This window comes from Haliaeetus albicilla, chromosome 15 (assembly GCF_947461875.1).
Source record: "Haliaeetus albicilla chromosome 15, bHalAlb1.1, whole genome shotgun sequence".
Lineage (NCBI taxonomy): Eukaryota > Metazoa > Chordata > Aves > Accipitriformes > Accipitridae > Haliaeetus > Haliaeetus albicilla.
Genome location: NC_091497.1, coordinates 2265894 through 2279092, shown reverse-complemented (window position 1 = coordinate 2279092; position 13199 = coordinate 2265894). Strand labels below are relative to the sequence as shown.

Genomic DNA, 13199 nt, shown 5'->3' with positions numbered 1-13199 from the left:
TTTGTAGCAAGGTTTGTAAAGCAAATCCATCTGAGACAAATCTGTCCCTCTGATTTCATATATTTGAGTTTTAAAGTATATCATGTGCCTCCTGCTCTCAAAACAGTATTACATTTAATTAAAGACACTGATTTCAATGGAGTTAGTCCTGGTTTATGTCATTGTAGGTGCCTGACTAAAGAAAATTGGTCTATATTTACAAATGAAAATAAAACAATATTTTAAATTCACATCTGTCATATAGAGATTGGCTTGCAGCACATTTACTCAGGTCACGTCCCAGGAATCAATCTCAGATGCTAGATTTTGAAAAGCTATTGCTACTGTAATTAATAAATTTCATTAATATAGTGAGGTTGCAAAAAATGTATATTTATAAGATTCAGCTTTAACATTTATAAGATTTAAATAGACACAAAAGAGACCATAATGCACTTCTAACTGAATTGAGATATAAAAGAGCAAGCCTCATTTCCTGAACTCCAGTGATACACTATATCTCGTTAGCTAAAGTTAGCTTATAATTGGGGTCATTTCCGCAAGGATTGTTATATCAGAAAGCATAAAAGAAAAAAATAAAAATACAAAAATTAATTCTGCTTTTAAGATAATTTGGCCAGTATTTCAAATGTACCTTGTTCAGAAACTCCTACTTCTTCATAATACTGGTCCAAGCCCTGTCAGGTTCTGTGTAGAAATATTTACAGGAGGACTTTAACTCCACAGCAGAACGGGACTGGAAATGAACATCTCTCACATCTGAATGCATGAAGAATTTTAAAAGCCACCCCACGGGACCTTGGCTATGTTTTTGTTTTGCCTCCTCTTTTTTTAGGGGCAGAACTTCAAGCCGGTGGAGTCTAATCCCCACATACCCCATATACCCACATACAGCCCTGGCCCTGCCTCCAGCTCTGTAGACGAAGGGGCAGAGCCTCCCTCCTCCCAGCAGCATGGGCTGGGTATCCCCATCCGCAGGATGCTGGGCGCTTCCCATACTTGTTCCCTTCCGTAAAAAAACTTTTTTCTTATCAAAACTGCCCAGTCTCACTTTGAAGCACTGTACCGCAATATTAGCAGCTTGAACATAGCATGCAAGGAAAAATATGAAAGGATGTTTTTGTACTTATAGGGGTATAAAATTCGCAACATTCCAAAACAGATGCATTTGGAATACTTAATAATAAAAAGGTCAATGAATTAGACTCTGACGACATGGATCTTTCTCCACTGATTATGCTATTTGCCTGACTTTAACATGGCTGGAATCAGTACAGACACATCCCACTGGAAAACCACCAGAAACTTGCTTAAGGAATTTACTAATGATCAGGATTCTAAGCAGATATTACAGAAATACTTCTCTTGAAAATTTCCAGAGGTTTTAGTCTTTACCAAAGCATAGATTCTGGATTATCTGTACCTGATTTTAACAAAAAAGATTGTGACTGACATATGTAACTTTATTTCAATCATTTTGATATTAGACATTGGAACTTAAAGATACAGTTTTTTCATATTTTAAAAAGAATTTACTTTTAAAGTGAGATGTGCTATACGAGATTTCACCACAAAGTGATCTTCTCTTAAAAGTCAGTTGTAAGTCTTTGAATACACAAGCATTTTTACTTGCAACTGTGAATAAATAAAATGTCCTTATTATCCTAAAGCTCTTCTATACAGAAATCCAGTTTCTACAAATATCATATTTGAAGGCAATGTTAAAAGTACTCATGGGAAATTTGCATGTACTTTCTGTAAGTACATTTTTAAAAAATATATACTTGCATTATTTATTCCACAATAAAAATAGTCTAAAAATATTATTTGTTGTTTATTTACTATTTTTGTTGTCCTTCTATTAGCTGGGCTTTATTTTAAAGAACTTCTGTCTTTTAATCTAGTGTGCATATATACAAACACAAAAATTTTTCTCAGCAGAGATCATTTTAGTGCCTTTGAAAATGTAACTTTACCTCTAACAGCAATAAAGACACTCCTCTAAATGATCCAGTTATACTAATAAATATATATATATATTTTCTTGAATCATGAGCATAATAAATCAATTAATATGAGTTAAGAATAAGCTTTCCAGACTAGCAAAAGATCTTCTGTCTGGTATACTGTTCCTCATGAAGAATATGTATACATGAATAAGTTTTTTTATTTATGGTCTTATATTTAGTTGTCTACTACTACACACAGAAATCTGCAAGGTATGTAATTAACTTTTAATACAGATCCTAAAGCATTTAAGGGTTGCTCAAATTCTTCCTTAACAGACTTTAAATCCAAGTATTTATCCAAATGAATACATCTCATAAAAAATTAGTTTTTCTGAGAAGAACCTGTGGGTGTAACTCCTCAAATATGGAGGGCAACCTAACCAGTGTAGAGCAATGACCAGCAAACCATCAATCAACAAACCCTGGAAACTCTCTTATTCTCCTAAAAGAATGAATAAAATGAGAAAAACTATTTTTCTAAATATCACAGACAATCCACCTTTTCCCCTTCCCTTTAATAAAGAATATCCTCTGGTTCTGGATTGCTAATACCTTAAAAATACTGCTAATACCTTAAAAGATACTTCATCATGATGTTTTACAGAGATGAAGTGTGTTGACATGCCAAAGATAACATTTACATAAGCGTTCAGGCAAATTGAAGGCAACATCTAATCTAACATGCAGAGGATCAGCAAGAATTAATCATGCATTTAAAAAGCATTCTAGATATTGTATTTGCTCCCTGGAAAATATATCCTGAAAACTACAATATATTGCACATTCTATAACAAACAAACAAAAAAAGTAATTACTGTTTTTTTCTTTTTCAAATTTTTTAATGGGTAAATTTGAAAATATAATGGCTTGACGAAGGAGCTTGCCTAAATTGTAACATTAAAAAAAAACTGTAGAAATGCTACTGTTGTATCTCAAAAGTGAAAATTTGGACTTTTTAAATTTTGTAATCTCTTGGGTATCATTTCCCCCTAATTTCATTGAAATCATTTAAAACATCCACAATGACTTCCAAACTGCTGCAGAATTTCTAAAAACCTACACCCAAACATACTGTTTGTTGATAACTTCAGTTCAGATCATCTTTGCTACTATTTTTAATCAGCAAGTTGTCTCCTAATGATGAAATCTGTGAATGATCTCTCAGCATCAATCTATAGGGAAGGTGAACATTCCCATCAGGATCTCCAAGACACTTCAAAGGACCAAGATATTCATACAGAACTGCCGAAGTTTATCAGTTCAACATTCCTCATCACCATCCGTCCCAACAATTTGGTTGCACCTGAGCAGTGCTTCAAAGGGTCCTATCAGGTTCCTCCATAAAGGCTTTAAGAATATGTTCTTTCAAACACAGCTTTGGAGACATGTCCATCAGTTTGGATGAAAGAGATGACATGAAGGGTGGGAGAGTATCAAGTGCTGATCAACTTCACTTCGAAGCTGCTTACATCATGCCCTGTTCTCTTCGTCGTTGCAGACTGGGAGCTCTGGGATGTAGCTCTTCAATAGGCATGTTCTAAAGGAGCAATCTACATCTTTCATATCTGCCCTGTTTGTAAATAAGGTCAGATCACAAATCCAAAAATAAATCTGGTCTTTATTTTTTTTTACGTATCTTCAAATTAATAAAATCTCTCTACAAGGCAGAATATGTCTCTAGTGCCTCACTGAATTTGTATTCATCTAACTGATTGATGCTGTAAAGTAAATCAAACTATCACACGCTCTCACTTAGCGATGTTTGCTCTACAGTTCTGACAAGAGGAAAGTACAGTGAAAAGCACATAGAAAAGTACAGTATGGTTATTTTAGTAAAGTGGCATAAATGTCTAAGAATATGTGCCTCTTGAGTGAGACAGATGGGGTAGGCCTGGGACTTCCCTCTGATTTGGTCTAAGGGAAGACAATGAAACCCAGGGCTTCTCACACATATAGACACCTCCACACCAAAAAACCCACCTTCCTTGTAAAGACAGAAGGGAGAATAAAGGAAATAATCTGTAGCACTTTACCTGCAAAATTTGCTATGAAGAAGATGACCTACAATTGTTATTGTATGGTTTCTCAGTAGAAATAACAACTGGAAAAATAGTACGTATAAGCTCTTGCCCTCCCCTCTCTCAAAAAAGTGATAAAATATAGTTATGTCATACAAGGCCCTTTCCTATTCTCATCCCTAAGAAGCAGACTGCATAGCTCACATGTTCTTCAGTGACAGAACATAGTTCTCAGAGAAGCAAAAGAGGCTTGTGATTTCACTACATTGGTGTGGGACAGCACAAGTAGCAGGATTTTACAAACTTTCTCACCGTTAAATTTTGCATATGAACACAGTTTCATCCAAACTTATTTTTTTTATACCAAAATCACTTTGTTAGGATTCATCTAATATGACTTTAAAGGTCAACAGTGGAGGTGTTTGTATCTGAGATAAAATGACAGTATGTGCTCTTTAGAGAAAAGGAACAGAAAATAGGTACTTTTAGGGCATAATCCATTTGATCTATTTTAGATGTCCACTTTATTGTGAACTGACTCAGACTCTAGAATTACCTATGTATCTCCATTGGCTACAAAGAGAGTCTGAACTTTTATATTTGATGTGGATGTCCATACTGAATATCTACTTTTTGTGTGTGTGTGTCAGATGAATTATCTAATTTTTCTATCTTCTGTGGTATGATACTTATCAAAAAGTAATATTTAAGAATTCACTTTCTAAGTTACTTTTTCCCTTTCAGGCAATTCACAGATCTAAATACATTATGGATCTTAGTGCAAGACTGAAGTGATAAATTACTAAGTATAGACCAAATGATTTTTAGGCAGGATAAGTGATAGAACTATAATTTGCATTTTGATTACTTTTCCTAGAAGAACATGAAATGAAAAAGCAAGATGGTCGCATTCTCTGCAAGGTGCATGTGAAGTGTACTGCTTGACGCAAAGAGAACCAGCAAACAAAGTAAACCTGAGGGCAGAGCTATGGCGTCCCTAGCCGCGTGACGTTAATACCATGATGTGTTAAATGGTGGCTGCTGAACTAGGCTGGAATCCACTTCAACTACTCCTGCTAGTCATCTGCAGCCCTTTTTCCCCTAAATCAGGAATGAAGTACCCATCTACACTACGAATGGGAGGAACATCTGGATGATCAGCTAGATGCAAACTTTTTAAAAGTTGGGTGGGCTGAACTCACTTCTGGAAAGAACACCCTGGGAAATTTGCTCTTTTAGGACTGAAGAGATCTGATCCTGATCCAACAAAGCATTTAACCGATTGAATGACTATAAGCATGTGCATAGTCTCCCCTGAGTGCAGTGCCATTCATCTAGCTCACAACAGGAGACTGGAGCAGATTGCTGAATCAGGATTTTAGGCCAAAATACAACGTCCATTAGTACACAGTCAGTGTTGCTTCTATTAATATACCAGTGCACTGTTACAAGAACAGTTATATTAAATTCATCCACAGTTTTATCTTAAATTAGTATTGAAAAACAATTCAATAACTCTACTTTTTTTTTAAATTGACTGAACAAAGAGCATGTGCCAACATCAATTTCTGCAGTCACATTAGTTTCACAGCATTTTAAACAAAACTTTTAAAAATATATACATTTAAGTATCATGCGGTTTTTAATACAGCATATTATTCATTTTAAAAAGAGCCTCAAAATAAATATTTAAATTTAAACACATTCTGAAAAGGCGTCAGTTCAATAGTTAATATTTATTGTTTCCCGTTTGTATTAGATGCTGACCATCAGTGCAGATTTCTGAAGGTTTTATTTGTTAAGAGTGTCTTCTGATTAGCTTAGGTATCACTCTTGCATATAATATAAATACTGTGTGAGTGAGATGTGCAACTGAAATGTCTAACTTTGTGGCAGATGCTGGTCTATGTGACCTTTTATAACAAAAGGGTTCTTGAGCTTCTGGGTTTGTATTTTTCATCTGCTCTTTTCTGCCAGCTTAACTGAGAGTTTAAATCAAAACCTGATGAGACTACATATGCTGTTTAGGAAAAAGTTCTTGGAAAAGTCATGATTCATATAAGCTTTGATATTTCCAGCTAAATGAGAACAAATGTGATTTTAATTGTTTTAAATAACGTTCAATTATCCTCTTACTCAAATAAAAGTAGTTGAACACAGTTCTTTGATCAAAAAAAAAAAATCTAGTAACAGAAGCACCAGCTCTATATTCCTATCAATTATACAATCTGTTTAATGATGAAACCCTTTATTGATATACATGTTTTTCAACTAAGTAGTATTATAACTCAGCTATTTTCTTACATATTTCTGATACCAACTTCATAAACCTCAAATCAGAAGTCATTAAATGATATTTAATTCCTGGAAAAAGGAAAAAAAAAGTCTGCGTGTACATGTTGAGCACCTAGCATGTCAGCTAAAGTTTGCTTTTTTGATATAAAAAGAGTTGGTACATTTTTTTTTTCTCCTTTGATATTCTAGGAGGAAAACTGAATTATTTTAATCTTATTTTAATTATAATGCACTTACCTGAATTACACATTTCAATATTTTAACTAGCACTAAGAAAGGCCACATTATAAACACTCTCAACTTCCACTGGGTTAAAGAAACCCGTGTCAAAAAATGATAACTGATGTTTTGTTCAAACATTAATAAATACATTTACCAAGAAAGCCCTGGCATCTGAAATTTTTCACAATGACGTATGTTCTATCTCTCAAAAAAAAAATTAAAAACCTTTACATTTATATGTCCTACTTAGTTATTTGACCCACTTTTTAATCAGAAGTAGCCAGAATTTTCTTTTATTCCACAGCGCGATTGCTTGCTGTCTTAAGAATAAGAACTTGAGTATTTCCCCTGATAGAAAGCTGACAAGTCATTATGAGGAACTGTGTCTTCCAACGTCAAGCCAATACAGTTCTCTGTTAATTGTCTGAATACAGTACTGTGTCACAGTACCTATAAAAATGGTATTCTGGAAACCAAGAAATTATAGATATTGCCAAGAACAATCTCTGTAAATATAACCAGGACTTTATAATGTGCAAAAGCAAAATTTCATAAATATTACCAAAAAAAAAATTTAAATTAAATTTAAAACAGAAAAACAGAAATGTAGATCCAGATTTTCAGTTACTCTGTCACTTTAGTGATTCATTAAAGCTACAGCAATTTATGATGTCACCTTTTTGAATACATAACGCATTCAAATATTTCTCTTACATTTATTGTTTAGCAACTGCTGATATGTGACTATCAAGGCAAGAACACAATATATAAAGACATCAGACTGCAAGGATATTTTTTAAGAAATAAGCTGAAGATGGATTTATAGTGAGACAACACTGATATCCCAAACTTCTAAACAACATACAAAGTCCACTGACATCCTAACAATATAAAATGCATATGCATGTTCATTGATACTATCAAAACCAATGACTTTCCAAATGTTCTAAAAATCAAGATTCCCAGCATTTTCTACAAATTTTTAAAAATCCCAATGCAACTCAGTGAGAAGTTTAATAGTAAGAACTTAATTACAGGATGGCATTCTTTTAAAAAAAAAAAGTGAATATACTTATATATTAAAACCAAAACCAAAACTCATGATGTAGAATAGCTAAATGTGAACTGATAACCCAAACAACTCCTGCCTGCAAAGTTCTGCAACACAAAGCAATTTATTTAAAATATTCTTCAGAGACCAGGAGGCATGTAGTGGAACACAGAATATTTTGAAAGTAAAGTTCATTTTCTACTGGTTTCAGATAAAGGAATCAAAATGTAAAGTCTGAGGTTTAGACTCACACATCAAGAGTATATTGATATGTACTATTTGTTATAACCAATAGTGCTTTCCAGAAAGGTGTAACTTACTGGACTGAGAAACCCCCATGATCTTCACTGTTTACTGTAAGAACTGATGGTGTCAAGGGTGGGGGACAGTGGTGGGGAGAGTTGGGGAAGGGGGAAGTAATACCCGATTACAGGTTTTAGGCTGACTGTTATTCAGGGTAAATTTTATTGATTTTGTCATCAGCCATAATTGGTCAACTGGATGAAAAGCTCTCTTTTTCTGTGAATGGAGCAGCCCTACCAGAATACTAAAGATGTCTTAAATAGACATAGATTATTTAACAAGCCTTTCATTGTATTAAGCCAGTGCTTCCATACATGATTATTAGCTAAAGTCAGCATTTTTAGCATTTTGTTTGAAAGAAAAGAAAAAGCAGCTCAGCTCACCACACAAACCAACCAAATGGTGCGTACTTAAGGCGCATCGTTAGATGTCAAGTTATTTTCTATTCTGATTCTTAAGCTAAGAATCATCTAGATGTCCGATGCTCAAAAAACCAACATGTTCTTACACAAAAAAGCTACTTCCTGATTGAGTTTTATAAACGACCTACGTACAAAACACCAGAAAGTCCAGCAAAATCCTGCAAGAATCACAAAGTATTCACGGCGCGTTGCTAGTTTCACCCGCACACGCTTCAGGGCAGACCACGTACAAGCACATCGACACCCACACGGCTGGACCCGCCACACGCCTGGCTCCCTCGCCCACCAGAATGAACCCGAAGGCTGCGGGGGGTCCCCGAGCCCCCCCCGGGTCAGGGCGGCTTCTCCCCCCGCCCCGCCGGCTGCCTGGGCGGACGTGCAGCACCACGGACAGCGACCTCCGCCCCGCACCACGGACAGCGACCTCCGCCCCGCACCACGGACAGCGACCTCCGCCCCGCACCGCCCCGCACCGCCCCGCGGGGAGGAAGAAAGCACCAAGTCGCACCCTGGGTTTGGGCTTTGTTTTTTTCTTTCCACTGCGGGAACTGCCTTCATTTTTAACACTGACTGGCTGGCCAAATTCTCAAAACACAGAGCCATACCATCTGGCACTCGGAACCGCAGAACCGTAGGTCATTGGCACTGCCTTTGTCCAGTTCATTTATAGGCTTCATGCAATCGTTTTAACGTCAACTGTTTTCCCTGTCATTAGACAAGCATCTCTCCTTACTCAGTCTCTGAAGGGGAAATCGTTACACTGTGTACATTTGCTGTTCTGTTCACTCTCAACACCTTTTACGCCAGGATACACTGTAGAGCAACTGCACGATTTGTGGCAAAGTTCAGTCAAACTAAACTGTGACACAAAAAAATCACTTTAAGCATTTAGATGTTGATCGCTTGGCAGTACAGACTAGTACTAGGTCAACGTCTAGTTAGAGAGTTACTGAAGTGGCAAAGATGTCCTTACAGCAGTAGACATCTATTTATATTTGATATGCTTTTTACTTATCCAATTCGCTCTGGAAATAAAATGCATTTACACCATCAGTAACTGAGTACATAACATATATACAGTGAGTGTGTACACATACAGCTTATAATGTAGAAAAGTGGGGTCAAAATTACTGATGAGACTACTTTACTTTTGTCAGGTTTAACAAGAAAAAATAAATTCAGCAACTTTCCTACTTTATCCAATTAAGATAACAGGGTATTTCAGCTCCTGGAGGGACGGTGGATCAATTTTTGTGGCAAAGATATGTGCAAATTACACTAACTTATTGGTGATTGGGATTCTTTAGGCATGGACTGTTATCGTGAAATGATTTCAGAAGGCACTGCTGAAGTTAGAAAGCGTGGAGGTAGTTCTAGGCCTTCTGTTCAGAGCAGGGATTTGTATGCACCGTTGTGTTCCACTGCTAAAGCGGGATTTGGTTCAGACTGGTTGATGTAGTGCTACAGCAGTCGAGATAATCCAGTTCAGGGCAGAAACCATTCACCTGGCCCGGCTCTCAACAAATACTCAAACAAACAGGGCAAAAGGCATGCGGTTAGTTACTTCAGGCGCGAGGACAACACTTTTTTCTGCCCTTTCCTGTCTCGAGAGCTAGGCCAAGTAATTTTGCGCAAAAGTAGAGCGAAGGCAACAACTACAAAGAGCCAAAGTGGGACCCTGCCTTCTTTCTAACCAAGGCAAAGAAACACCTCTAGATCTTTCTAAGCGGTCACCGGTGGCACCAAAGAAAACGGCGGCGGCGTATCGAAATGCTGTCACCGTCGCTCCCCCGCCAAGGGCCCCCCGCCAAGGGCCCACCGCCGTGCCCGCTGACACCCACCCTCGCCCTCCAGCTCTTCCCCGCTCCGCAGATTTTGGCCGGGCTCCTGCGGACACGGCCCCGCTCCCCGCTCCCCGCTCCCGAGGCGGCCGGCAGCCCGCCCGCTCCGCCGCCCCGACGGAACCCGCCCGGAGCCGCCGGTGCGCGCTGCCGGCCCCCGCGGGGGGACGAGACGCCCGGTCCCCCGGCCCCCCGCCGCCCCGGCCCCGGCCCAGCCCCGGCCCCGGCGCCCCTCCGGCCGCCGGCCTGCCGGCTCCGGGCCCGGCCCGCCCCGGGGGTGCCGGCGGGCAGGGCAGCGCCGGCGGGCGGCCCCGGCCCCGCGGCCGCTCCGGGCCCCGCTCATTGGCATGCAGCCCCCGTCGCTGCCTGCCGCCAAGCCGCATACCAGCCCGCTGGAAGCCGGCGGCCGAGCCGGAGCCAATCGCATATTCATGAGGAGGGGGAATCCAGCGCTGCACTCCCAGAGGACCGAGGATCGCTTCTTTCCCCCCCTTTTTTTTTTTTTTTCCAAGCTGCCCCCTCTCTCTGCCTCCCTTCCAGCAACGCGCTCGCGGGGGCTCCCCGCCGCTCGCCGACTGCGCCCCAAAGCCCGCGGTCGCCGGCGCCAGGAGCGGAGCCCGAAGCAGCCACAACACGGCCCGCGGCAGCCACAACACCGAGGGAGGCACGCCAGCCCGCCGGGCAGGGACGAGGAAACACAGCGGGGGCTCCTACCTTACAATCCTCAGGACACGATTTCACCGAGTACTCCTCCGACTGTAAATACTTCTGGAGCGTAACCTCAAACTCTTCGTATTTCTCCTGAGCGTGCTGGTCGTAGCGCTGGTAAGCCTGGACGCACTGGCTGCAGGAGCCTCCCCCCCTCAGCACCACATCCAGACTGCAGTTCAAAGTGTCCGGATTGGACAACCCGGCGAACAACTCCCAAAGTGTGTAGGAATTACAAAAGGAAAGGTAAAAATCCGTCGGGTCCCAGGCGGGCGCCGGGCTCTGCCCCGCGCCTGCCGGCCGGCCCGGCCCCCCCCGCCGCCGGCACACCGCCTCCGCGTCCCCCAGGCTGAAGCACTGCCCGGACGAGGAGCCGGCCGGGGGGCACGTCTCCAGGGGCCTGGCGGTGGAGTTCCCCGGAAAAGCAGCCTCGCCGTGCCGGGGCTCGGTGCCGCTGGGGCGGCCGCCGCCGCCGCCGCCGCCGCCGCCGCCGCCGGGGGAGGGCGGGAGGGAGGGCGAGGGGGGGGCGAGGAGCCGGGGCGCGGGGGGCGCCGGCTCCCCCATGCCCGCCGGCAGCTCCGGCGGCTCCGCGGGCTTCGGCGTGTCGGGCGGCGGCTGCTCCTTCTCTCCCGTGCCCGTGAATTTGGCCTCGGCGCAGAACCACAAGTGATCAGAGAGCAGGACCGTGAAAAACAAGAGCGAGGCCAGGGACAGTCGCCATTTCTGAGCCCTCTCGGAATCCGCGAAGGGCTTCTCGTTCTCCCGGGGTGCGAACCAGATTTTTAAGCCGTCATCGTACTGCCGACTGCACATCCAAGCACCCCTGGTCATATTTTGGGAACGCACAGCCCTGGCCGACTCCACCGTGAGGGCTCCTTTGCCGGTGTCACCACAACATGCATTGACTTAAAAGACCGGGGGGATTTTCTTGCCTGCCTTCCCTTGGCTCGCTCGCTCGCTCCCTCTTCCACTCTCCCCCCCTTCCCCCCCCTTCCTCCCTCTTCTTTCTCTCTTTTTCTTCCTCCGAGAGATCGCTGGGGTTCGCCGGTGGCTCTGCCGTGGTCTCCCCACGCGAAGCAGCCCCAGTCCATCCGACGCGGGGTGCCGTGGAGAAGAGAAGGGCAATAACGCAGAGAGAGGAGGAGGGAGCGGAGATGGTGGTGGCGGTGGTAGTTGGCGGTGGCGGGGCTGCGCGGCTGGTCCTCTCCCCCTCTCACCCAGGCATGGTCAGATCGCAGCTCCCCATCTCCCTCCCGAGAAGAGCCCGCTGCCCCCGGACAGCCGCATGCCGCTTCCCCCGCTGCCGACGGCCGGCTCCGGGCGGGCTCCTCGCCTCCTCTTCCTCCCCGCCGCCGCTCCTCTTCCTCGCAGATGCCCGCACCGCTGTCTCCGTCTCCTCTTTCTCCTCTCCCCCCCTCCGCTCTAACTGGAGAGACGCTGCTGCAGGGCTCCCGGAGCGCTGCCGAGGATGCTGAAGAGGAGGAGGAAGAGGAAGAGGAGGAGGAGGAGGCTGCCGGGGCCGCCGCCGCCGCGGGTGACAATGGGCTGCGGCTGCCGCCGCTGCTGCCGCCGGGCGCGGTGTCCCCGGGCGCACGGGGCGGAACTGCCTGGCTGGGGGCCCCCAGTGGGCACAGGCATCTTGGGCCCCTGGGCTAAGTTGCCGCCATCTTCGTCCTGGAGAAACACTTTTTTGGGGGGAGCTCTGCCTTTTGCGTCATCTCCTCCCGCGCCGAGATCTCTCTATCCTGGCGCATTGGCAGCAGCGGCAACTCTGCCTCCTCCTGCCTGAGGAGGAGGAGGAGGAGGAGGAGGAGGAGGTGGGAGAGGCACTGGGGACCACATGGCCTCTCCAAAGGGCTGCCTCAGTGCAACTCTTCCTGCTCGTCTCGCCGAAGGGACTGCTCGCTCCCACCCGCCGGCCCTCTCGCCTTCAGGCTGCCTTTCCTGTTGTGGCCCTGAAACACCACGTCCACGCAGGATGGTGGCTGCGGAGGTCTGTCGCCATGTCTGCCCTTGTCACGGCAGATCACGGGTGGCACGTGAAACTCCAGGCGCTGGATCCTGGCGGGTTTTGGCCCCACAGTAAAATGCCTGAAGACAACACAGCTGCCTGACTTTCAGTCAGTGAGCCGGAAAGCGTAACACCCGTAAACCCCAGGGCTGTTCCCCCAAGACGAGTTTTGCAAAACCCTGGTCCAGCACACGGACCGGGCGCATGCTGCCAGTCTTCGGGGTTCACCTTGTAGATGTCACTGCCTGGAGAGACAGACCGCGAGGGCAGCTTAACTCAGGGGCATCAACCATCTCCACTCAGACCCACCGCAGAGATC

General features: G+C 44.1%; 1 protein-coding gene across 1 annotated transcript in view; it reads right to left on the bottom strand.

Moving 5' to 3' along the window:
* NALF1 (NALCN channel auxiliary factor 1) overlaps nucleotides 1–12848 on the bottom strand; it is a 495855-nt gene extending 483007 nt beyond the window's left edge. Inside the window, exon 1 of the mRNA XM_069802350.1 lies at nucleotides 10876–12848. Within this exon, the coding sequence (XP_069658451.1) occupies nucleotides 10876–11700 (825 nt within the window). The 5' untranslated portion in view covers nucleotides 11701–12848. The remainder of the gene's footprint in view (nucleotides 1–10875) is intronic.
* Between the last annotated feature and the right edge of the window lie 351 nt (nucleotides 12849–13199).